Source organism: Protobothrops mucrosquamatus, unplaced genomic scaffold (genome assembly GCF_001527695.2).
Source record: "Protobothrops mucrosquamatus isolate PMUCROS unplaced genomic scaffold, P.Mucros_1.0 scaffold_19, whole genome shotgun sequence".
In the NCBI taxonomy this organism is placed as follows: Eukaryota; Metazoa; Chordata; class Lepidosauria; order Squamata; family Viperidae; genus Protobothrops; species Protobothrops mucrosquamatus.
This window is the reverse complement of record NW_015386095.1, coordinates 1,852,706-1,880,065: the sequence shown is the minus strand read 5'-3', so window position 1 is coordinate 1,880,065 and position 27,360 is coordinate 1,852,706. Positions and strand designations below refer to the sequence as shown.

The window sequence follows — 27,360 nt, the reverse complement described above, 5'->3', positions numbered from 1 at the left end:
AATGGTCACACAATCTCCATCCTGAGTCCTCCAAAGGTCATTGGATGTGACCAATGTCATTTCAGTGCTGTGCCCTGGTCTGAACCCATCCAGGGCTCTTTGTAGTGTATGCCAGTCACCCTCTCACCAACCTTCCCTAAAAAGGAAAGAGTGGAGACTGGATGAAAGTTGTCAAAAATTGTGGGGTTCATAGATGGCCTCTTGAGAAGAGGGTGCACCACCACCTCCTTCAGGGCAGGTGATACCACTCCCTTCTGGTAAGGAGGCATTAATCACTGCCTGGACTCAACAACATGCCACCTCTCAGGTGTGTCATGGATCTAGAACAAAGGTGACTGAGCTCACAATCCCAAGGACCCTATCACCTTCCTCGAGCAACTGACTCCTCCTCCTCCTCCCAGATAACAAGGCTCAGACATGTCACTCTCACTTCTGAAAGTCTGTCAGATTTGAGATACTTCAATATATGCTTGTTCAGAAGGTGTTTAGCTAAAATAATCCTGGATATTGCCTCTGTTTAAATGGAATATTAAGGTCTGTTTAAATGCAACATTCAAATATTCTATTATAGCCTGTTCTTGAGCTATTGTGATATTGTCAAGAGTGAAAATCTATAATTATATTAAGTACAGTGAAGTGCTTGTTTAGGTTCTAAAATTGATAGATGTGTATGTATTGGTGAAAAAAAGTACTGTGATAATTTTCTCTATAGATTCGCTACATTTCACAAACACAAGGATTTCCTGCGGAGCAATTGTTGAACCTTGGAACGAAGACCACACGATTTTTCTGTAGAGAAAAAGATGCGCCATATTCTGGTTGGAGATTAAAGGTAGTGATAGTCCTCATGAGGACAAGTTCCTGTGTTCTATGCTTTTGGCTATGTATTTTGGAGATAATTTACTGAGCCATACAAGAGATACTTTGTTACTATTCTCTCTGAAATGTCTTCCCTTTATGGATAATGATTTGGAAAACACAATTTTGCTTGGATTGTTTGATTTGTTTCCCAACAATGAACATTGGGATTCAAGCAGAAATAATGTTCAGTTGAGTTTATTTACAATAGCAATTGGATGCCATTATTTGGTTCAAAATATCCTGGACACTGCATAACAATATAACTTGTACTTGGAAAGAAAATTATTTTTCAAACAACATAAAGGCTTCGAGGCTTATAAAAGCAGCAAATTATCAAGACAATGTAAATCTTATATGGGTGTATAAAGAGGGATGCCTTTAAATTCTGAAGCAGACTTTGTTCCAAGGACTCTGCTTCACTAACTAAGCTCCAGAATTGACTACAACACTCTACATGTTGCTGCCTTTGAAGACTATCTGAAGCTACATTGGTGCAAAATGTACTGGCTTGTTTATTGACCAGTAAAATACACCTCCAATTTTGTGTTTGCTGTAGTGGTTTCTGGTAAGCTTCTAAATATAAATCAAAGTGCTAATGTTAACTTATGGAGCCCAGATGCTTCCAGTATTGCATACTTCAGTTAGGAGTGACCTGTCTAATTTGCATCTCCCAAAAACCAGGATGTTGAAGGTTTGTCTCACTCGTCTCCATCTCTATTAAATGTCTTTTCCTCTGGCAGTTGGCATCCACCTGGATGGACTTAGAAGAGTAGTTAAAAATTGAGCTTTTTGGAGTATCTGTTCGAATGGGAATGCCAGGTGGATTGTTGATTTTGTACTGTGATGGTATCTTTTTGTTAACAACTGTTAATTTTATATTATGAATTCTGTGCATTTTATTTATTTAAATGGTTGATTGTTTTTATAAATTTTATAAACTTCTGGTGTCTTAGGTAGAGTCATCAATACAAAGTTTTTCATTCTTCTAAATAAAAGTTTCCATTGTGAAAAGCCTTTTCGATGTCATATATGTCCATTTATTATGAAGGAGACTGGGATAGTTTTGATTTACTCATATTATGAAAGAAATAACATTAGGAATTTGCATACTGTAGAGTTAACACCGAAGTGAAATATAGAATGCAGCGTTCAAAAATCCATTATGCTTTCTAATAAATTTAGCATACATCTAGAGCTATAAAAGATCCAGATTAGGGCCAGTTCTCTACTTGTTTGAATATGCTGTAACTAAATTCTACCTATAACTTACTCTGGAATGCATTACAACAGATATGTCCCCTATCTTTCTACTTTTCCAGAGATAGAATTTCCTATTATTCTACCCTAAGCCAGATAAAAAAAAGATGGAGAAACAGCACTTGGTACCTTTGTTGTGAGACAGATTTATTGCAACCCCCTCAAAAAGAAGTATTCAATTTCTAACCTAAAAATACAACCCTCCCCAAATATACAAAATATAAAAGTTAAGTTTTGTCCTGTATCCACCGGAATAATATAACTAATAGACCTTCCATTAGGAAAACTTACAAATAGAGGTAATCCTCAACTTAAAATTATAATTGGGATATATTTCTGGTCCTGATTTTATGACATTTTTTGCAGCAATCATTAAATGAATCACCACAGTCATTAGCTAATTTGAGTTTCTTAAGCAAATGTGTCATAAATGTAAATCCTTTTTTTTTGAATGGCCATTTTTTTTTTGCCAGAAAGTGGCAAAAATGCCAGAAATTGGCAAAAAAAATGGTAAGTTGTGGTTATGTGACCATAGGATGCCGCAACCAGTCATAAAGATGAGTCCATTGCCAGGCACCCAAAATGCAGTTACATGCTAGCTGGGGTGTTGTGGCATGACATTTTACAATGGCCAGAAGTGCTTTACGTGCTATAAAGCACTCAATCTGAGCCTGTCATAATTTCAAACAGTTATTAACTGACTGCTCATAAGTTGAGAATGACCTGCAAAATAATACTTGTTGCAGTGAATATTAATTTATCACATTTTTCAGACCCAGGGATTCTAATTATCCTTGGTTTACAGCCTCTTTGCAAGGGAAGTCATATTCTCATTTTATAGGAATACTACTGAAACTTCGAGTTAATCTGCCTATGTAAATTCAAGCAAAATCCAAACATAGATGTCAAACATGATTACATACGCCAAGTGCAGTTACCTATATACATACATACGACATTCTTAAATACTGCATTTTCCTGATCGCATTTAGATTGGTGTTAAATTTGTTATGATTATAGCAGTGCAAGATCCAGGAAAGTTTCTGAAAATTCCAAGAAACAATATTGACAAGGTAACCAGGAATCATTTTTATGTTTTTCTAAACAAAAGAGTTGTGTGGTATTGTATAATTTAAACACAACACTCTTTGTATTTGGAAATGTCCATATATTTTGAAAAAGTAAAAAGAAAGCATAGTAATCTCTACTGTTCAGTTTTCTGCACGGAACACTAGTATATTAAGAATAATATATGCATCTTTCCCCTACCTTCACATTTTTGAAGACACTGGAAGAACATGAAGGTGAAACAGGTATGAAATCCAAAGAAGCCCGGAAATACATTTTCAACTGTTTGGATGATATAGTGCATGTGAGTACATGTGTATACATTTGAAATATTTTGTATTAAGAGCCTTTTGCCTCCAATTTATTTTGTAGTAAATATTCTCTGTTCACTTTTTAAAGTTCTCCCCTTTGTTTTATCTGGAGTTTTGCTTACAGGGAGCACTTTGAATTGCATGATATCCAGATTTCTGTATTCATCTGCATGTTCTATCACTGCATGTGAAATTAATGGAATTTTACTTTTTTAAGTAATTCAGTTTGCCTCTTGCCTCAATCCCATCCCATATTGTTAATAATGTATAAAAATTCCATGCCTCCAAGAATTTTGAAAATCTAGATATTAAAAAGTACGTCCTTGCCATGTTTAGTGTCCTTTGCTTTGTAGTGTGAATGGTTCTTTGTTATAATACTATTAAACTAATACAGTAACCAGTGGAGTTGGTCTTTGATCTGGCACTTGAAGTACACTTGTTCTGTTTAAACCTGTGATACTTTCAAGCTATTTCCTTATTAGCAGTTCCTATATTTCTTTGACTACTGCTATTTATCACTCTTCTGAATAACACAGTAGGCTATACTACAAACTGTAATATAACATTATTGAACTTGATCCAGGTCACTGTATTGAAGTCTGAAAGCCTCCAGAGCAGTGTTTCTCAATCTTGACAATTTTAAGGCATGTGGACTTCAACTCCCAGAATTCCACAGCCAGCATTGCTGGCTGTGGAATTCTGGGAGTTGAAATCCACATGCCTTAAAATTGTCAAGGTTGAGAAACACTGCTCCAGAGCCATACTCTCTTCCCAGTCTACTTCCCAAGGTGTTGTTCAAGGGAGTAAAAATGGGGAGACCTTGAATTTCTAGACAAAAAGTGAGATATAAGGGCTGTAATGTAATGTAGAATGAAATCTTTCTGGATTTAATTCAGATTTATAGAACTTGCTATTGTTGATGTTATAGTTCTGTTGTATGATGCTGTTTTATTAATAGTTATTTGGAAAACAACATGAAGCAAACTTTTGCATTTAATTATTCAATGCTAGGTGAACATGGTGATGGATCTAGATGGAAGTGATCTTTTGGCAGAGAAAGCAGACAGAAGAGAGTTTGTCAGTCTTTTAAAGAAAATGCTGTTGATTGATGCTAACTTGAGAATCACTCCGGTTGACACACTGAGCCATCCTTTTGTTACCATGAAGCACCTCCTTGATTTTCCTCACAGCAACCAGTATGTCCTATAAAACACTTTTTATAATGATCCTGGTTGAGCCTTTTTCACTGGTGAAACATGATGTGTTATGTATGATCTGTGGTGTTGGGTTCTGGAAAACCTCCCGACCATGGTCTCTTCAGTACATGAGTGTTCATTTTATGATGATACAGTTGAGGCAGCATGTTACAGGCAGTTTTCAGATGGCTAATACGTGCCTGAAGGTTAGAAGTGTTTTTTCACATGTTTCAGCAAAAGGCAGCATCTGACTGGCCTTGTTTGGGCCTGGTTAGTACTAAAGGGGGAAGCCTCCAAGGAATTTTAGAGCTAACTGAGAAGTAAAAAAAAAAGATATCCCGCAAGGTGGCAGTGGTAACCTGTTGGTGTCCATGAAATCACCAGGAATACAAATGAAACTTTACTCACTTGATTGTGTATTTTGTACAACCGCGCATAATCAAAATTGCCTTAATAATGTTCTCATTTATAATGCAGATGTAGTCTGTTGGCATAGTGTCAAATACTAGTATAGGGAGAAGTCATAATTTTCTAATAGTGTAGAGGCGGGAAAGCAAGATGCTCTGCCTTTTAAACATAAAATCTAATTGCTGGGGTATAGTCAGTGAGTACCACAACGAGTACACATTTTAGCTACTTTTAAAACTCAGTTTGACTCTAGGATATGGAGTACTTCAATCTTTCTGACAATTCCTTTTTCCTTCTCTCATCAACAGTGTGAAATCGTGTTTTCATATCATGGATGTTTGCAAGTACCGGTCAAATTCATATGAGATAAGTAATTGCAATAAAACAATACATTTGGGACCAGTTGCTCCAAGCAACACACTAGGTCTGATGCCTAATTTCACCAAGATTGGCGCAGTACAGAACCAGGTAAGTATTTCTAATTTGACAAAAGCTTTCTTTCTCCCTTTATCTCTATCTTGAGATTCTAGAATGGTGCAAGTTTGTAATAGAATCATCAAAGTTGTAGAAAAAGAGAGACTTTCAATAAGAAAGATATGAATCTGCATGTTCAGTGCACGGTTGGATGGTGTGGGTATATATATATATTGGGTATTTTATGCAATTTAACTTGGTTATGCTTTGAATTGAACAGTAAATTAAACGTTAGAAAAATCAGCACTTCATCTGATGTAAGCTCTTACCCACAGACACGTATCCTGATAAATATGTTAGTATCGTCATTCATTTACATGCGAAATATTGGCTATGTTTGAGATACATAGGAAACAGGAAATGCAAGTGCTTCATTTTTCCCATGCTTATTTGTATAACCTTAAATAGAATGTTCACATTTCCTCCTTAGAGATAGCTACGTGACAGTTTTCATAGTAATCATGCAGGTTTCCCCTTGGGTGAAGATCTGGAAGGCTATGTCGTTATAAGAAGTACTGAGAGGCTGCTTGCAGCCATAAGCATTATTGTTTGCCATGCCTGACGTTCCTTGGACTTTTCCATGATTGAAAGTATAAATAGTTGAGAATCCACAAGGGATTACATTTCAGCATTTATCCTTCTTCTGTATTTGGCTTCTTACTTGATCCCTTCTCAAGAAGGAGGAGGGCTGCACTGATGGGTCTTCATTTAACTCTAATCTGAAGTAATAACTAAGTTCAGTAATTTCATTTGTTCTCTAGAACAGGAGTTTTCAAACCTTTTGAGACTGTGGAACTTGCTATAAAAAATTCAAAAAAAAAACCCTCTCCTTCTCCCTCCCCCCAGCAAGAAGTAAAGCTGTAAAGAGAGAATTGGCAATAAAAAGAAACTTGTGCTGTTGTAATGTATTTATGCATATGTAGATGTTAAAATGGTTTGAATTCCACAAAAATGAATGTCCTAATTACTGTCCCGGAAAGTTGTTCCAGTATAAAAACTGAACTGTTTATTCTGTATGCAAAATTATCTTTTCCATTTATCTGGAAGGTTAATGTTTTAACCGAAGAAATGCATGTTTAATGATAGAGGTGTAAGTACCAGTACCAGTACACATTACTGGTAATTGGGAACAGGAACCAGGGCACTGAGCAATACGATCCTAAGGTGACACACCATATGACAGCACCAATCTACAACTCCAATTGTAGGTGAATCCTAGGCAGTTGCAGCATCCCACAGTCACCTGCCAACTTCCCCATTCATTTTGCTTTTTGTAAGCTGGCCGTGAATGTCACAAATGGTGATTGTGGGACACCATGACATCTAATTGCAAATTGAATATGAAGCATCTGAACCACAATGGCCATGGGAGCGCTGAAACAGCTGCAACAGCTTATCGCCTGTTCACCGCCCTGAGTCCCGTAAGGGAGATAGGGCGGTATATAAATTCAATAAATAATAATAAATAATAATAATAATAATAACTACTTGGACCCCTTTTAAGTCTGCCTTGTTTAGCACCATTGTAACTTTGAGCTGTCACTGAACGAGTGGACATTAAGCGAGGACAACCTATAACTTTTTTCCTGAAAAAATTGCTATGGATGATCTTGGCTGCATTTGAATGTGGGTGGGGGAGTAATCTCATAGAAAACCCCCCCCCCCAATTCTTTTTGAACCCTCAGGTTCTGGAACAACACTAGTCTAGAACTTCTCTTGGAAAACATTTTACCAAAACCAAGACAAACGCAATTGAAGCTGTGCACTCTAAAATGTTTTATTTTAGTGCCCTCCTGTGGTCAAATGTTATTTTTGCTTGTTTGTGCTAAGTATCAAATTGAATTTCATGTATGGTGTTTGTTTACCACTACCTAGTAAGAACATTATATAATCCTAAAGTCATCATGGTAAACCAAATGTAAACTTATTTATATGACTTAGGCTTTTCTTTTATTTTGTTTTAAGCAAAATACTGTACATTTTAGCTTAGCCTTAAAAATGTAACAGCCTGTTTGCTGATTTATAATATACTTATTGTTTCAGACATTAGCTGCAACAGCCCACGCGGTTATGCATCCTGGAATACCCTTACAGGCAGGAACGGCTCAGTTTGGTTGCAGTGATGCTTTTCATCAAACATTGATTATATGCCCCCCTGCTATCCAAGGTTTGACCTAATTTTAAATGTTTGTTTTTTTAAAAAAACAATTTAAATAATTTTACCATTGAAATACACTGGCATCTGCTCTCACCTGTAGGAGCATCTTGCTCTTTTTTTGGGGGGTGGGAGAGGAAGAGAGGCTATATTTCTGGTCACTGCAATACAGCGTGGTTTGGGGTGGGAAGATTTAGTTTATTGGAGTAGCAGGTTTTTCTAGGTCTGGAAGTTAAGTGACTTCAGTCCAGTCATTACCTCTCAACCCCACCAACCTCAGTGGGTTGTTGTTGTGAGGAAAAGTGGAAGAGAGAGCAAAATATATATGCTGGTTTGAAATCCTAAATGAAAAGCAGGATAAGAACCCAATACGGAAATTACACCAGCTCTTCCCTTAAAAGCCTGTTAAGTAGAACTGGTAACCCAGAATAAGGGATGGGGAAGGTCTATTGAAGGAGAGGGAATAGGAATAAATGCCCCCTTCCCTTTTATCAGCAGATGCATCTGCTGTCTTCTGCAAATGTAACAAGCCCTGCATTCCTGGAAAGTCACTTATAATCTAAGCATCTCATGGCTGTGATTATAAACTCTGTGAAATCACTTAATTGCTTTATTTTAATGGTTCTAGCTTTGTTTCTGGGGGGGAAAAGGATGCCGTTCTTTCAAAACAGCTTCAGATTCAATATTTTTGTTAATGCTCTTTACATAGTGTGCACTCATATATATGATCAGTGTTATAAGAAGATCTGGTGATATCAAGTTCTTCCTCTAGATTTAAAAATAAGATTTCATTAATTACCAGTAAAAAGCATTGTTATTGGTCATTTAAATACATTTATGTGCACTGGAGGAATCAGAGCTTCAATACTACTTGCCATTTCAGCTAAGCTGATTGAACCCTTTGACAATCTTATTTCATATTTTTTTAAAAAAATAATGAGCTACAAAACTTACTGAAAGAACCCCTTTGGGAAATTGGTGAAATGTGTTCTTTGATCACAGAGAAATGCACAAGATGATGATAATGATGACAATGCATGATGATGCCACAGCCGATTGGAATTTGAAGGGTGTGTCTTGTTTGACACTCAGTGGGTTGCTCATGAATTTAGATTGATTGTGCATCTGTTGGTACTTGTTTGTGCGTGACAGAGGTTGTTGGGCCATATTTTATGAGAATCTTGATCTTTTTTACTTCCCTGTCGAAGTATCACTTATGCATCTTTATCATTGATGCTCAGGACTGTGGTGCTAAAGTGGTACAGACTTGGTGGAAATTTAATTACTGCTACATTAAGTAGTATTGCCGTCTGCTAGAACTTGCGGCTATGTATTTGCTGGCTGCTTAATCCCAGAATTAAAGAGGGTATCACTGATGAGTGAATGGTTTATTTGATACAGCAAACACTGTTCTATAATTTGCAGTCTTATATCACTTTCTGGTGCTAGGTGTTAAGCTCTGCTTCAGTTTAGTATTTCAGGATTGCTTAATTTGCATTTTAGGCATGGTGTATGTTACTGATGTCTCCGTCTGATTAAACCAACACAGAGACATGTAACCTCTTGGTGGCTGCTTATTTTTTTGACAAACTATGCATCCTGGAAACTATGATTTTCCTTGTTCAGTTAAGACAGTTCAGCATCCTCAGAGGAGAGATGGATGACATGCAGCAATGTTCTTGATTGCTAAATTATGATTCGGTAATAAGGTTGGAGCCAAATAAAATGCACTGAGAGAACAGAGCATTCATGACTCCCAATCCAATATGGCTTCTTTATAAGTTAGGAAGCAATTTCTGAGTAAATGTCTAAAACTTTTTCTTCTCTCTGTTTCCTGCTATCGTTCTTTTTCTCAAACTACTCATAGCCAAACTAAGGGGGTGGAAAATCTGCCTCTGATTTCAATATGTCTTAAAAAGTAGATGCAGATAGGCCTTGACTTAACAGCTGTTTGCTTAATGGTGGTTCAAATTTATGATGTCCTTGGAAAAGATTCTTTATGGCAGGGGTGTCAAACTCGCAACATCACATGACGTATCGTGATGTATTTTTGCCATTGCCGGCAATGGGGTGGGTGTGGTTTTGCTATGATGCATCCGGCCTGTGGGGCCGGCAGTTTGACACCCCTGCTTTATGGCCCGTAAAGCACTTTTGACTGTTGCGAAATGTTGCATATATAGGTCCAATGATCATGCAGAATCTGGTTGCTTGGTAACCTGTTCACGCAACCAGTTGCCAAATGCCCTGTGATCATGTGATCACCATTTGCAATCTTCTTTGTCAGTTTCTCCAGAAAGTCAAGATTGCAACCCTGTGCCGCCTGCTGAGAGAACTCCAGGTCATATCTGGGGCCTGATTGAAACAATTACCTGTTGAAGAATTTCAGCTCCGGGCCTTATTGGATGGATAAAATCTGTGTGAATGTATCTCTCCATTCAGGGCTGAAAAACCTTCTTGGATTTTGGCAGGGAGGATTTTCAGCCCCTGAGTGGAGAGATATTCTCATACAGCCTGAGCCAGGCTTTCCAAGGTCTCCCCCACCCCACTGAGGTATCCTGTGCTACTTACCTGGAATCCCATCCATTTTAACAACCTGCAAGATTGCTGAACCACAACCAAGAGTGCCGAGATTATGGCAGTAATATGATGTTTCACTTAACAACCACTTCGTTCAGTGACCGAGATTCCAATCCCAACAGTGATCATAAGTCAAGGACAAACTGTATAGTTTACATTTGGGAGAGGATGAGGGAAGAAAAAGTTCTTCCTTCAGAGTTGATTCCAGTCAGTGTTGATGTGTGGAAAATCTATGCCTTGATTCTTGTTCTGTGAAGTGCCTCAGGATTTGATTCTCTTTCCACTCCTACTTAATATCTGTATAATGCTATTGGGTAAGGTCATCTGTTGTCAGGGAGTTAAGTATAATTAGAATGCTAAAGATACCCAGGTGTATATTTCAACCCCTGGGCGAAAAAGTGATGCTGTTGAGGTTCTGTCCTAATGTCTGTAAGCTTTGGGAGACTAGATGGAGATGAATAGGTTTGGTTCAACCCAAGGTAGGGCTGGGAGCCTTAAGGCACTCCGGATCAGGAGACTTTCTGTCTTTATTTTGGATGGGATTGCACTTCACCAAGCAGCATAATTTGAGGTCTCCTTGGATTCATGACTCCTGCCTGAAGACAACCTTGGCTCTTCAAAGGGTCTTTCATCAAATCCACTTTGTCGACCAGTTTTGTCTATTTCTTTATTGGGAGGCCTCGTTCACAGTCACTTATGCCTTGGTCACCTCCTGTCTCATTATTTCAATGAACTTTACATGGTGCTGTCCTTGAAGGCCAGTCAGCAGCCAGGCTGGTCCAGAATGTAGTAGTGCAGGTAGTTATTCCTACATAATAAGCTGCATTGTTTTCCACTTGGTTTCCAGGTGCAATTCAAGGTGCTGCTTATCACTTTTAAAGCCATTCCTGGTCAGGCCTGTTTATTTGCAGAACGGCTTGTCTCCAGTTATTTATGCCTGTCTGATAAGTTCTGAAAGGATTGGCATGTTCTTTCATAACTTAAGCCAGTGGCCCCCAACATTTGGGGCACCAGGGACCAGTTCCGTGGAGAGAGGTTTTCCCGTAGACCAGAGGGAGCATGGTTTCACGTGCCGCGCTTGTTTGCGCGGACCAGTTTCTGGCATGCCATGGACCAGTGCCGGTCCACGGATGGGGTTGGGGACCCTTGACTTAAACAATATCATCTTGGGTGATTGAGGATTTCTGCCTTCTCTGTCCTTGCATTTGCCTTATGGAACAGGAATCACCCCAAGATCTAGACGGCCCAGTGCTTGCCTGCCTTTTGCAAGACTTTGAAGATCTGTTTTTTCCACCAGGCATTGGACCAGGAGATCTTGTGACCTTATCTTGCTTGATTCTTTTTATTTTTTCAAGTGCTTCTGACACAGTATGTTTATTATTTTGTATTATATATTATTTTGTAATTGCCATTTGTTGTTTTTCATTGTGTTCATGCCCTGAGTCACATGTTAAGTGGGCAGCTCTATAAATTAAATTCTAATCTCATATAAACATTAATTTCATTTCCTTATTATTTTGTATCATTATTAAGCATTATTTTTGTCTGAATTAGGGATTCCTGCTAATCATGGGAAACTCAATGGGTACTCTGTGAGAGTAGATAATGCAGTGCCATTGGTAACACAGGCCCCAACCTTACTCCAAATAAGAGGAGTCCTCTCTCAGGTATGTCAGTTAGTATTCTACTACAGATTTCGCATTTTCAAAACTGCACATATTACTTGATACTGTTTAATTTTTTAAGTAACATCATGTCCATTTGTTCTGCACATAGAAAATGAAATTAATTTTTTTCACATGCACATTAAAAAAAACTGAAACAGCATCTTACCAGAGACTTTAGAAACTTTCATTCATTTTACTCCCAATAGTGCTACGGTCCAATTTTATATCGTTTTTGTGTTTATAACAGACGTGGTCTAATAGAAGTCAGCAACTATTGTTTCCTACATGGCAACACATAACTCCTGTGGCTCCTGCTACAACACTTGCTTCTGATTCTGTGGCTGGCCCACAGAGGCTTGGAGAATGGGGGTATGTTGAAATCATATGCTTTGCTTTATATAATTGTTGTTTAAAGACACCATCTTTGAATAATGCTTTGTTTTCTCTGTCCTACCAGGAAGATGATTCCTCATGGTAACCATTACAACTCAATGATGACCCAGCCACTCTTAACCAATCAGATAACTTTATCTGCTCCTCAGCCAATCAGTGTGGGCATTGCACACGTAGTTTGGCCTCAACCCACACCTACCAAAAGAAATAAAGCGAGGTTAGTATTGAATATGATTTGTGGTTAGTTTAGATGTTATCATGTTTTCAGAATCCCTTTAAAAAGGGGGCAGTATAATAAAAATAGTATGTGCTCGTCAAGTTGTTGATATACTGTAGCTAAACGCTTGTTTAGAACTTTGGTGACTTTAAAAATTAAATATTATATTACAATACAATTTTCTTCAGAACGTATAGATCAGACATGTCAAACTCGCGACGTCATGTGATGTCGTCCAATGTATCGGGACGGTTTTGCCATTGCTGGTAATGGGGTGGGCGTGGCTTCTGGATGACGCATCCGGCCCGTGGGCCGGCAGTTTGACACCCCTGGTATAGATTAAAACCAAGGGAAGCAACCCAACCTCTTCCCCCACCCCCAAAATGTGTAGAATTTTGTTGCCCTCTGATGTTATCTTTCCTTATGACAGTAGTGGCTTCAATTGTGTTTAGGGCAGAAATATACCTTGGGTTATTTTCTGGTAGCCCTAGTTAGTTGTTCCTAAATTTATGTGCATGAGGATTTATCAATTTTGAACAATTGAAACTAGCATAATAATAATAGTCATAATATGACTTAGAATAGTATTAAGAATAGTCTTTCTTTTGCTGGCAGCAAGAAACACTGTAAGTGCTCTGTGGAGAAAATATACCCCATCACTACAGAAGTTATTTGCAAAGGTATGGGACATTTCAGTAATGGAGAAACCTAAGACCGGGAAGGACAGTTACAGTGGTGAACTGTGTTAAGTAATCCCTGATTCATGTCCACTGAAGTCATTGAATATCGTTCCTGATGATTTCAGTGGATTTTGAATCTGATACAAAAATGTCTATGGTGTCCAAGCCAGCATTTCTTCATTCCTTCTTTCCTTTTTAAAAACAAACCAGTACCTTCAGTGTATTGTTCTGCATTTCATGATAGATTCAACTCCGAACCTTGCATTCCAGCATATGAACAACCCTGCTTGTGATACACAATAGTTATCCAAAAAGTTTTCCATTATTATTCTGGAAAACGACATTTTCCATGATACCCGTATGTTCATTGTTTTATGTTTCATATGTTGATTTATATTCATTGATGTTTTAAAGTTTTATGTTGTAGCTTACCTTAATTTGGCAAAGGTAAATAAAATTAGTACATTTATTCTGCAAAAACATTCTTACAAAGGGTCTAAATAAATGTCTTCTTCACAGGAATAATGCGTTACAAAATACCAATATCCAAAATTCGGCATTTGTATCTCCAAAGATAATTAATATGAAGGCTGATGAAAAACAAAGTTTGGTAGAAACGCAGGACAATCATAATTCAGAGAGGCAGGAAAACAGCTATTGTGTACCATCTGTCAGGCAGGATCCTGACCCATCTGTTTCAAACAAGCAGCGCCAGGCTATCATCATTGCAGATTCCCCAAGTCCAGCAACCAGTGTGATTACCATCAGCAGTGACACAGATGAAGATGATGCGATGCAGAGGCATTCAGTTGCAGAGTAAGTAGGTGCTCCTGTTGCACTCTAACTTGTTTTCCTATAAGTTGTATTGCACTTATAATCTGTGGGTGCTGGTGCTCGTAAGGTGAAGATCGTAAATCTTGCATTAGTAGATGGTTCCACTTTTTTAAAAAATTAGGAGTCAAATGGATTTTTTTCTGAATGTTATATACCAGTGATGGCGAACCTTTTAGAGACCGAGTGCCCAAACTGCAACCCAAAACCCACTTATCGCAAAGTGCCAAGGCTGCATCAGCATTGTGGTGCCCTCAGAGGGGGGGTGGGGGACGTGGCCCACTGGATGGGCATGGCTGCAGTGGTCACGGCAGACTGGGTGAGTGTGGCCGGGGCCAGTCCCTCGCCATCTCCAGGGCATCCCCGGGGGGCGAACGCTGCTTGCTCGCTTACTTCCTGCCCCGTCACTTCCAAACGCCATGTGCTCGCTACTCTAATGAACTCTGCTGGGGTAACGGCGTGTGTGCCCACAGAGAGGGCTCTGAGTGCCGCCTCTGGCACGCGTGCCATAGGTTCGCCACCACTGTTATATACAATAGATCGGTGGTGGCGAACCTATGGCACGGGTGCCAGAGGCAGCACTCAGAGCCCTCTCTGTGGGCATGTGTGCCGTCGCCCCAGTCCTAGGCCTTCAGCTGGGTTTTATAAAACCTTTTCGCTTTAGGCCTCCACCGCCATGTGAAAAAAAAAAGTTTCAATCAGTCAATTTCAACTTCTCATGGGAAAAAAAAGATCTTGCAAAGTTGGAATTGATTGATTGAACTTTTTAGTCCCACCCAGTCTGCCGTTACCACCACAGCCACGCCCACCCAATTGGCCACACCCAGCCAATGGGCCACACCCACCCGGCACTCGACGATGCATAAGTGGGTTTTGGGTTGCAGTTTGGGCACTCGGTCTCTTAAAGGTTCGCCATCACTGCAATAGATCATTTGAATCAGCTTTTGTTACAGCTTTTTGAACTGAAGTTTTCATTCGTAAACTAGAAGGACTCCGTACTGCATATGACAAAGAAAAATGAGCTCATGTCTGTGTGCATGTTCAGTGATAGGCATTGAAAAAAATTCCACGAAGAGCATATACCGGTATGCACAGCATGACATTGCCAAGCATGTATAGCTACAGGTTTACCGAGTGACCCTTCTCCCACAGCTGCAAACATTTGTGGGAGATGAAACCACTAAAAAAGAAGCCTGGGATACTGATGGAGGAAGACAAAAGTAAATCTGACCAAGCACTGGTACAAGGTGAAGTCTCAGTCTTAGGAAATGGTCAGAAAGGAGATGAAGTGTTGCTACTTTTCTTTTCCTCTTGTGTTAGTAGTCTGTCGGCCAGCTTATTAGGGAAGAGATGGTCAATACATCTGCCTGGCTATTGTGACCTATCCATACATTTTGCTGCTGAAGTAACTTAGATTTGCCAACTTAGATTTCCTTTGATTCCTCATGGAAAAAGTCTTTTGTGGTAATTGAGAAAACTATTTGTACTATGTTATCTGGGACTTCTGGTCTGTGAATTCTAATGAGGGTTATAATAATAAGAGCGAGATGCATGAGGACTGAATATTAGTAGGTATGGCATGAGTTATGTCCCTCTTTTTTTTCAGATGCAAAGGAAGTCTTGATTGTGAAGCTTGCCAGAGTACACTAAATATTGACCGTGTGTGTTCATTAAGTAGTCCTGACAGCACTTTGAGCACAAGCTCTTCTGGACAGTCAAGTCCATCCCCTTGTAAAAGACCTAACAGGTAGGAATTGTAAATAATTACACCAGTGAATCACATACAGTACTAACTTTCCAATCCTGGCCTAATGAGGCATGGGCGGCATAGTTCTGTGTCTTTGCAAACATCTTTTGCTGCTATTTTCTCCTTCTTTGGTGTCAACTTAAAACCAAGATGAATTTACACCTAACTTGCTGTTACATATGAACAGGAACTAGAGTTAATACTTTCAAATAAGGCAAGATTTATTTGAAAATGAATAACTGTAATCTCTGGTTTTTATGTAACAGCCTCTGCTTGTTTTCCCACTTCAAAGAAAGATAGATTGAAGTATGTTGTTCATATGTATTGTGCTTTATTTACCCAAAACCTTTCTTGCAACTTTTTGTAGGAACTTTATGTAAGATCTAACGTTCCTGATGTTTAAGAATCAATTCAGCAAAGCTATAACTACGCAAAAAAAACCCCATTGTTTAAAAGCTGGAAGCTAACAAAGTTCTTGTGGCTTTGAATTCAGTAGCTATGATTCAACCTTATTTTCCAAGGCCCCTGAAGGCAGGACAAGAAGCAACGGGTGGAAACTAACCAAGGAGAGAAGCAACCTAGAACTAAGGAGAAACTTCCTGACAGTTAGAACAATTAGCCAGTGGAACAACCTGCCTCCAGAAGCGGTGAATGCTCCAACACTGGAAGTTTATAAGAAGAGACTGGACAGCCATTTGTCCGAAATGGTATAGGGTTTCCTGCCTGAACATGGGGTTGGACTAGATGACCTCCAAGGTCCCTTCCAACTTTACTACTACTACTACTACTACTACTACTATTATTATTATTATTCCATATTCCATATATTATTACAGTATATTTTGAATAGTTCAACAGAGAGGATAAATATGAGCAGTTTGGTTCAGGTGTGAGATTTTTGGAGATCTGATCATTTAAAGACATAAAATTATCATGCTACTCTGACAATTGCCATAACAACTAGGTTACTCTAATTAAAAAAAAGACATCAGTATTACTAAAGCTGAGGCAAATGTTTGACATTTTTTTGTTAAAGAAAAAAGAAAAAATCATAACAATTATTAAGTTAAAGGCCATTACCATATTTTTCAATCCTCTCAGCAGCATTGATGGGCTACAATTTATACGTCACTTTTTTAAAAAAAAATCATCTTTTTTCTCCTCCTAGTAGCAACCAGTTAGATTTGGTTATATGGGAACATCATTTAACGTAAATGAAATTTGCAGTTGCTAGGAAGAAAAGCTATTTTGAACAGTTAATGGCTCTGGTGCTATGGCTGATAAGGACTGAAAAGAAACTGCTACAGCACTGCTTTAAAAATGAGGGATGGCATGCATTTAGGGCAGGGGTGTGAAACTGCTGGCCTGCGGGCCGGATGCCCACCCCATTGCCGGCAATGGAAAAAAAGTCGTGACATGTCACGTGATGTTGCGAGTTTGACACCCCTGATCTAGGGTTTGCTGAAGACTTCCCCAAGCAAAGTCTACCTTTTCTTTGGAAAGTGTGATTGGTAATCCTGCTAAATTAGGCCAGTACTCAGCAAAATTAAATTTCTGAATTTGCTTGGAATTATCCCTTTTCATAAGTGATGACTGAAAACTTTTTTTTTTTTTTTTTGGTACTGACCTACTGTCTTTGGATTTTGAAGATGCTGAAATGTTTCTCAGTAGTTCATACTGCAAAAATTATCTTAAAAATTACATGTGAAAGTTGAGATTGTTAATTTCAGTCTCAGTTCCTTTCTGAAGCTTCAAAATCTATATAAATAAAAATGTAAATGTTCGTTTGTTCAAAATCTTAAATCTCCGAAAGTTCTTCACCGATTGCTTTGAAATTTTGACACAACGTTACATTCGAATACGCGCGTGTCTTTATATACCTATATTATATAGATGTCACACCTGTGACAGGTAAAAACATGCTTTTTTTAAAAAAACAGCACCATCTGTTGGACGTAAAAGCAACACACGCTTTTACCAGACTGAGCCACAGGAACGCGTGGCTGGGTACAGCTAGTATTAAATATAAATGAATTTCTGGTATTCAGTTTAATAGCTTTTGAGTATCTCTCTGGATGTATATTGCTAAAGGTAGAAACCCTATATAACTGATAAGTTCTTAGTGGTGTTTTACTGTATATTATAGCATATCAGATGACGAACAGGAAAGTGGCTGTGATACTGTGGATGGTTCCCCCAGCTCTGACTCTTCAGGCCACGACAGCCCATTTCTAGCAAATCGTTTTTCAGAAGCATCCAATAAAAAAACAGAAACCAGAGCCTCTGCTAACCTGGAAGCCAAACCAACTGTATGCGCTGTGGTTGTGCCACCAATAAGGATACAGAACAGGTTAAACATAGACGGGCCAATGACGAACTCAGGTACTTTTGGGGGAGAGGGTGAGGTTATTTTTCTTGGTCAGTCTGTTTAATACTGATTGCTTCCAAATGTTGGTGAATTAAGATTTGCTTGTGTAGTTGATTGTTCTCNTTCTCATCTTCTTCATTGCACCCAAATCCTCTGAAAGGTATTTCTGGAAAGTTAGGGTTCCTATTTGCATGAAAGTTTTCAGGCAAGGGGTATGTAATCATGTGTAAGTTTATGCCATTAAAAAATGTTAGAAAGTACAGGAAATTTTTTTCTGCAGGGTGGACCTGATCTGCCATATTCACTAATTGCTTCATCATTGACAGTTTTTCTTTGAGAGGTTTTACTGGCACAAAAACAGCAGGAAAGAGAGAAGATTTACAGCCTCGACTTACAAACACACGTATGACTGGAATTTCCATTGTAAGTCGTTGCTGTCTTGAGTCAGATTTTACGACAACTCTTACAGCGAACATTAAGCGAATCACTGCACTAATTAAATGAATCATTTGGTTATTAAAGAAATCCAGGTTCACCAATGGATGTTTTTTGCTGGACAGTAGCAAAAAATAAAAATTGCAAATCACGATCATGTGATCACAGGATGCTGCAACTGGTGCTAAATACAAGTGCCTGAATTGCAACCACATGACTGCAAGGGGTGGTGTGATGGTTGTAAGTGCACATATGGGTCATAAGCCACTTTTTCCAAGGCTGTTGTAACTTTGAACAGTTATTAAATGGTTGAATGGTTGAGGACTACCTGTACAATGTGTGCATGACTTTCCACTCATTCAGATTTTATATAGTAATTAAGCCAATTAATGTGTACATAATCTGTCCTCACCCCACCCCCCCAAATAATAATCAGGATTCATGAGGTCTTCATCCCAAAACCTCCACAGACTTTTTCAGGTAATGTTTAATATCAACAATGAATATAAAGTTGTTGTTTTTTTACTCGAATAACAAACACAAGTTTAGAACTAACCCTGTTTACATTTTCTTAGTCAATACCTGCCAACCGCTGGTAAAACGTCGATCTGCTCGTGTAAAAACCAACCATTCTTCTGGCTTGGGTAATCGTCAGCGAAAATTTATGTCAGCATTCCATCAGCAGCATTCAAACCTTGGTCAAGTATGTGTAAGAATATTATATTGCAAATACAATTTTCTAACTCATTCAGGCTGCTCATTTTAATCTAAAATTGTTTGCCGCTGTTGTAATTATTTCATTGATGTAAATTCTTACAAGTCAAGAGCAACGTCAATACAATGTATTTTCTGTGACTGCTTCTAGTTCTTGAATATTTGCCTTTTACCAGTTATGACATATGCTGCACAAAATTGTATCTATAGGACAAGATATGTTGTGCTCAAGGCTTGAAGACTTCTTAATTTAGCTCTATATGAGCTGCTGTTTCAGTTTAATTAGATGCATCTAATTAACTGCACAGCTGTCTGAATGGAGTTAACTGATTGTAGGAAAGATATTGTGTTTGTGCATGCGCTGGAAAAATATTTTTTTCCTTTCATAACATTAGAAATTGGAATAACCTAATTAAACATACCAGCAATACACTCAAAGTAAATGGGAAAATGCTACTATCCAATGCATTGAATCTGCATTTGGACATATTTGGGAACTTGAAATGGGTATTAAACAAACAAACATTTTTACATCTTCATGTTTATCTATTAGTAAGAAAAGGAAGAAACATACTTCCTTTGAGGCTGCATTAGTAGGACTGAGAGAAAGGATTAATTTCTCTTTTAAAATTAACTACTATTTCTCTTCAACCTCCTTGAACAGGTTCAGCCATTTGGATCTGGGTCTCAGGAGTGGAATGGAAACTGTGGTCATTGGCGGCAGCAGACATTCATCCCAAATAATGTTGCTGGTCATGCATTCTCTCTTCCACATGGAAGTCCCACTCATACTTCAGTTCATGCACAGTTGGCGGGAAATACACATCTTGGAGGACAACCTGCAATTCTACCTTACCCATCATCTGCCTCCCTCAGTACTGCTGCCCCCGTGGCCCACATTTTTGCATCACCATGTACCTCAAGACCAATATTACATCATCCTAATTACAGTATTTCGCATCACGGTGGCATAGTTCATCAGGTCCCAGTGGGCATAAATCCCCGACTACTGCCTTCCCCAAACATTCAACAGACTCGATATAAACCAGTTTTCCCACCACATTCTTACATTGCATCACCTGCTTACACAGGATTTCCACTGAGTCCAACAAAACTCAGCCAATATCCATTTATGTGAGACTCAAATTACAGTATGCTGACAAAGTTCAGATATATATATATATATACATACATAGATATATATGGAGATATGTGATTTGAGAGGAAAACATGGTATTTAATAAATATTAGCCATGGCACAAGAAAATTATTTTTTTTAAATCATGTTAGACTTGGGTGCAATTTAAATAATCTTGAGCTTTAACTCACTTTTAATGTGTGTTTTGCACATTTGGTATAAATTTGTCTTTAGTCATGTTACCTTCTTACAAAATAGCTCCAAACAGGTGACTTAAAGGAGTAAAAATGCAGTTTTGCTCCTACTATTTTTATAAAATTGCCTTCTGATCTAGTGCGAGGCACTTCTACATTTGGGAAGCCATTTGAGTGTACAGGTTTAGAGCAACAGATGCACACGTCATCAGTATCATGTATGAGTAACTTGTTTGTATTATGTATATTGATGTTCTGTGTTGAATCACATACCTAAAAAGGTTGAACTGTTCTCCACATTGCATGTGTCCCTTGCATGGGCAAAAATGCAGTTGCCTAGAAAACTGCTCTTAAATGTTGGTGTCCTGATAATCTCAGCTGCATTGTAAACGGTTCCCACATAGTGCCTTAAATATTCAAGGTTGTTAATGTCACTGCGTTATAAATGTTGAGGACTGCAGCACTTAACATTCAGATTTGTTGATTCTTTGATAGATTAATGCACGCTCACTACTTTCTTTTCTGTTTTGCGTGGTATGATTTTAGTACTGGGTGAGATTTCTTTTTTGGAAGGCAGCATGTGTTGCTGTTAAACGAATTCCGCTGTCTGATAGTTTTCCTTAAAATAAGCTTCAAGAAAAGCATTTTGTAATGTTTAGGAAAAGTTGATTCATTAGCTTGTTGAATTAAAAAATGGTGTTTTATACTGTGGTGGAACTGCAATACAATCTAAAGTAGTTTATTTTCAAAGTGTTTTATATCCAACTGGATTTAATAACCTGTTTAAAGGTATAGTAGGAATTTCCTGGGTAGATAGTGAAAGAAAATAAAAGCAAAATGCTTGTTGATTCATACTGTGGTTTCATCTTAGCTTGAGCAAACCATGCAGTATTTAATAAATAGTAGCAGAATATTTACTGTTGAAGCTTGAAATGATGTGAGTACTTTTGTGCAATTTTTCATTTATGCATGGGAGAGGTTTTAGCTTTTTTACATTATGGTATTTGTTCTATAATTTGGGGAGTATTTTCTTATTTAAATACATTCCATCAGGGACAACAGATGACATGCATTTTCCCTAAGTAGTCAATCTCTGTGTTTATTTTGTTCAAATGAAATTGCTTTTGCAGCACCAAAGACTTAATCATCCATTTTCTATAAAAGGTAGCTACTTTTTTTCATAGACCTCAAATATACTGTAGTGCTATGGTGGATTTAAAAGAAGATACTAAAGTGAGGCTGTGATCTAGCTTGTGAGGCAAATAATAAATTGCATCATTTATCTTGAATGTATCATAGATAAGCTGCTATATAATGATTGCCACTTCAAATAGCTGTGAAATTAGGTGATTTAACTAGTTTTTAGCCTTCTAATTTCTGTATAAGTCTAATGACATGAAATGGAAGTAGAGGGTTGGTTTTGTTTTGTTTCCTTTCATGTTTGGAGTGTTGTAACTACTATATTGTAAATGATGGAAAACAATTTGCATATGTTACTTTAAGTGTGTTATTTGCATCAGTATTTTATCTCTATTAACTATCATTGCATATAAGTGACTGTATTCATGTAATATAATTTTTATGTGTTCATATTGACATTGTGCAGACGCTTAAACTACTTACTTACCTTTTTAAATAAATGTTCCTGGAATACGGTTCTTGCAGCGTAGACTGGAATAGGTGTGGAAAGAGTTTCTTTCAAGCACAATCCTAAGCATGTTTATTTAAAAACAATCCCACTGACTTTAGTGGGGCTTGCTTCTAGGAAAGTGTGCGTAAGATTGAAGCCTGAGTAGTCTAGTGGTTGAAAGAGTTTTTTTTTCTTTGCTCCATTAACACAAGCAGTGTTTTATTTAATGAATGTCTAAGTGAAACAAATGTGCCTGCATCTGAAATATAGCAGTATTAGTTCATTAAAAAAAACACAAGACCAGCAGTACATTGTAATGACCGAACATGGTAATAAATTCTCTCTTTCCCATTATGCTTGAGCTACAAACAGAGAGACACAGCACTGCAGGGCCAGTGGGGCAGTTTTGCCACCTGCCTTGTCGGGCAAAAGCACTTTTGAAAATACTGAAAAGATTAAAAACCAGTTTGTGGAATTGAAAGAATTGCTACTGAAAGAAAAAAATTTCAGTAGGCCCATATTAGTCATGGAGTGTACCCAAAGGAGTATGCTGGATTTCAGCTTCAGTGATTTCTCACAAATAATTGTATGCATTTTGTATAAACACTTCTCTTTCTGTATGTATTTCTCTTAACACAAGAGTAACCGGATCTCTTGGAGAGCTTTGGCATTTTCTGAAACTTATATAGAGGAAATCCAGAAAAATCACCAAGTAGATTTGTCATTTTTCTTAATATTTATGGTTCCGTAAATTCCTGTCTTCTCTTAAGTTCCCAGTTTTGGGAATGGGGTTTCTTGAGTGCTGTTTCCATTGCTGGCATTGGACTCACCGAGACCCACAAAAAACACAAGGCAACTTACTTTTTCCACAACAATTGAAAGGAGGAAAACATTCTCCTTAAAAACTGGATCATCCTTTCTCTGAAGTATTTACTTTGCTTTTCAGTTGCGTTCAGGATATAAAGCTAATAATGTACATGGAACAATATGCCAGGTTAAACACTAACATCAGTATACTCCAGAGGAAGCCTGTGGCTCCTCGTGTACTGTAAAAAAATATTTTTAACTTTTCAGAAATGAAAAATAGGATCTACCACAACCAACACTAAAAATAATGTACAGCCAGCTCTTTATAGAGATTTGTAAAGAAGGATCAGATCGTATGCCTTCTCTCAGGCTGTAATCCATGATTTCACTCCCGAGCAGTCAAGTGGACTCTGGTTGGCTGTTGAATATAGCTTGGCTACTTGGTGGCTATAGCTAATGCTTTTTAAATAAAACACTGCACGATAAATTGTGTACTATTTTTAATTTGGAGAGTAATTTTTATATTAATTCCTTGTATTCAGTTTTTAACTTTAATTCAGGGTGTGTTATTGATCAAATATACTACTGTATTTACTAATTATTTTGCTTTATTTTTTAAAAAAATACTCTGTACGTAACTGCTAAATTTAACTTGATTTTTCTTAAAGCTAAAATTCACATTGCAAAACATAGATTTGTTTTAGGACTGAGTATATAGGTTTGGTTGTTAAGTTTGAACTATTATCGCTTAATAATGATTTGGAGACTTGTGGCTTTTTTGTTCCTGATTTCTGTGCTACACTAGTTTGTCATGTAGCAATTGCACTGTGCAATATTACAATAAGAGGACTGGGAAAATTTTTATGGATATAATGTTTCCTACAGTTTGCGATAGTATTTCTCTCTAGTTCTCAGCGATTTAAATGTGACCAAGCCTTCTGTACTTTGTCACAAAAAGCGGGTTTTCCAGGTGACTATTTTGGTGAGTGTCAAAATAAGAATTTATGGTGTAATACTGTCAAGATTCACTTTGAATTAAAATATATATTGCAGCAATTGCTCTTGTTGGCTTTTATTTATATATATACATATATATATATGTGTGTGTGTGTGTGTTAAAAAAATCTACATTTGTCAGTGTATATCCAACTCATAAAGACCTAGGCTCCTATGTTTAGAAGGGGAAGATCAAATCTTCAACATTATTTCTTTGTTTATCAAATTTAAGTACCACTCATCTCCTTCTCAATATTTGGATTATGTGCTGATAGGAAAAGTTGCGAAGTGGCGGGAAATTATTTGTGTTGACATTTTAAATCAGAGTGATAGAGGAAAACAAATGTAAGAATATTTAATGAACATAAAGTCATTAAATTTTATGGGAAAATGTACATGCCATTCCTATGTATAAAACTTTGTTCTAAAAACATGAGAATTCCACATAAAAGTAACTGTTATTAAATAATGAGAGAGCTGAAGCCATTAATTTAAGAGAGGAAGACAAGGGGAAGGAAAAGAAATGCATGTGATATTTTTGTGATGAATGTTGCACCATTATATGCACTTAACTTGAGATAGTAGAAAACCTGCCTTGTATGCACAATGCCCAGAGTTTTTCAGGCTATGACTGTAATCTGTTTCTAGCATAACACTTGGAGACAAGAGAAATAGGCAGAAATTTTTTAAAAAGTATAGCTAGTTTAGGAGTATCCAACTTCAAAATTATGGATATAGCTGAGGAAACAAACCTTATAGGTGAAACAATATTCTAAATAAAGACTGAGAAGTTTTGAAATGTTTCTTATAAACCCTTGTGCATTTTCATGCAGTGGTGAATTAGCTATCCTATTTGTTCATAGTTTTCCTTCTATTGTACTCTATAAGAAAAACAATTTCCTCTTGATTCTGGATATATTTTGCTGCATAGATGTTAGGCTCTGATTTATGATTGCCATTGAGTTTCCTGTAAATTGTACAAGTGAAAAACAGTGTATTGATAGACAGGACTGTATTATGTATTAGTGTTAGCACTTTGCCCTTGACACTTTGTTCTATGCTGTCAACTACACACAGAATTAATTTCTGGTACAAACTCAGTGTGTTTAATTTATAACAGAGTAACACAGACACATGTTGCAGACTTAAAACTTTCTGCTATAAATGCCTAGAACGGGTTCCCAACCCTCGGGCTGTGGCCCACTACCGGGCCACGGCTTATTTGCAACCGGGCTGCATGAGCGGCAGGCCGGCGTGCGTGCAAATGTGCACGCAGCTCAACTTGTGCAAAATGAACTGTGTGCATGGGCACCGGCCCACCACTCCTGCAAGTTGAGCGTGTTTGTGCGCCAGCCCGCCATTCACACGGCCTGGTTCCCATCTCCCCTTCCCCGCTGGGCTGCCAGGCTACAAAGATTGGGGATTGCTGGCCTTGAAAACACAAGAGCTTACTTTTCCTGACAGACAAATCACAGGTTCAGGAAGAATTCAAGAGCAGTCAGTATCCATTTTACAGTCCAGCCAGGTAATCCAACACAGCAACACAATTTTAGGGGGGGAGCAGTGAAGTTTTATTTGCCCCAAAGAGCTGTTCAGACAAATATTTTTTTTATTATAGTTCTCCCTGCTAAGGGACCTCCAAGGTCCCTTCCAACTACTACTACTATTATTATTATTATTATTATTATTATTATTATTATTATTATTATTATTATTATTATTACTATTACTATTACTATTATTACTATCATTATTATTATTATTATTATTATTATTATTATTATTATTATTATTATTATTATTATTATGGATCATCGCACAGTCAGCCAGATGTTCAGACTGGATTTGGCATTTTGTCTACCTATTGAGTCCTTACCAAGGACCTGGAATAGGCAGATGTGGTATTACAGATATTATTATTATTATTATTATTATTATTATTATTATTATTATTATTATTATTATTATTATTATTATTATAACTTTCAAGTTGGTGGGTTGATTTTCTTGCTCTATCCTTTGTAATTTGTGATTTGTTGCAGGGCTCAGGATCTTACCTAATTCGGTTTCTGGATCAGCTAACCAAACTGGCACCATATATCCTCAAGTGTCTCTTTCACTGGGTCATACTGATACTTAGCCTGGTCAAACACTTCAGCTTCTGAATCTGAAAACTCAGTCCGATCCTTAAGTTATCTTCAGGTTTCATCTACTTCTTGATGTTATGCTGTTTTGTGTACATATGGCATAGAAAGAAATAATCAAGAATAAAATTCTTTTATATTTAATTACACAATCCCATCAATGTTTTACATATATAAAACTATTAATTTCATTGCCAGATTGCCCAAAATGTTTTTTCATATGAATGTTGTTATATTTATTTTTGCAGAAATAAAACCCTATAGCAAATTTGTACATAACGGTAGTATTTCAAAGAACAAATAATGTTAATAGTGGGGGATAAATACAGTTAATTACGGAGAATAATTTGAGCTCTTTCAAATCTGGTTGAAGATAACAGGTTGTTTTTAAAACAATATACACAAGGAAACTACTCAGTACTAAGAATGCATTTTTAATGGTTGACATTGGTTGATAGAGCTATACTAGCACCATATTCCTATTTCCGTATAGAAGTTTCAAACATCTTATGGAAGGTTTACCCATTTATAGTAAAGCATGTGATTAGAAAATGGCTGTGCAACAGCATTATTCTATGCCTATGTTTTGTTTCAATCTGATTTCAGCTTGGTTGAATACAGTTTGTTGAACAGGATGAAGTACTTTTGATAATTCTATTTAGTGGTTTGTGTAACTACTGTAAAGAGGATTGCATTTATTTATTTATTAAATTTATTTATTTATTTATTAAATTTATATACCGCCCTATCTCCCTTGCGGAACTCAGGGCGGTGAACAGGCGATACTAAAAACCACGATAATAAATAGTTTGTTTTAAAATCGAATTAAATAACGGGCCTGTTCTAAAAACACACCCATAAAAAAACCCCCACTGAAACATAATCAAACTACACCAGGCCGGCCGCACGGAATAGATGGGCCTTCAGGGCTCGGCGAAAAAGGCGCAGGTCCGCAACTGTACGTAGGTCGGGGGGTAGGTCATTCCAGAGGGCAGGAGCTGCCACAGAGAAGGCTCTCCCCCTGGGGGTCGCCAGCCGGCATTGTCTGGCCGATGGCACTCTAAGGAGGCCCTCTCTGTGGGAGCGGACTGG

General features: G+C 37.6%; 1 protein-coding gene across 1 annotated transcript in view; it reads left to right on the top strand.

Moving 5' to 3' along the window:
* Positions 1–21,600, top strand: part of HIPK3 (homeodomain interacting protein kinase 3) — a 61,358-nt gene extending 39,758 nt beyond the window's left edge. The window contains exons 4-16 of the mRNA XM_015831515.2: positions 713–832; positions 3,404–3,490; positions 4,509–4,693; positions 5,410–5,569; positions 7,619–7,742; positions 11,862–11,974; positions 12,222–12,343; positions 12,432–12,584; positions 13,784–14,080; positions 15,702–15,842; positions 17,989–18,224; positions 19,221–19,348; positions 20,024–21,600. Coding sequence (XP_015687001.1) covers positions 713–832; positions 3,404–3,490; positions 4,509–4,693; positions 5,410–5,569; positions 7,619–7,742; positions 11,862–11,974; positions 12,222–12,343; positions 12,432–12,584; positions 13,784–14,080; positions 15,702–15,842; positions 17,989–18,224; positions 19,221–19,348; positions 20,024–20,497 — 2,340 coding nt within the window. The 3' untranslated portion in view covers positions 20,498–21,600. The remainder of the gene's footprint in view (positions 1–712; positions 833–3,403; positions 3,491–4,508; positions 4,694–5,409; positions 5,570–7,618; positions 7,743–11,861; positions 11,975–12,221; positions 12,344–12,431; positions 12,585–13,783; positions 14,081–15,701; positions 15,843–17,988; positions 18,225–19,220; positions 19,349–20,023) is intronic.
* The last annotated feature ends 5,760 nt before the right edge of the window (positions 21,601–27,360 follow it).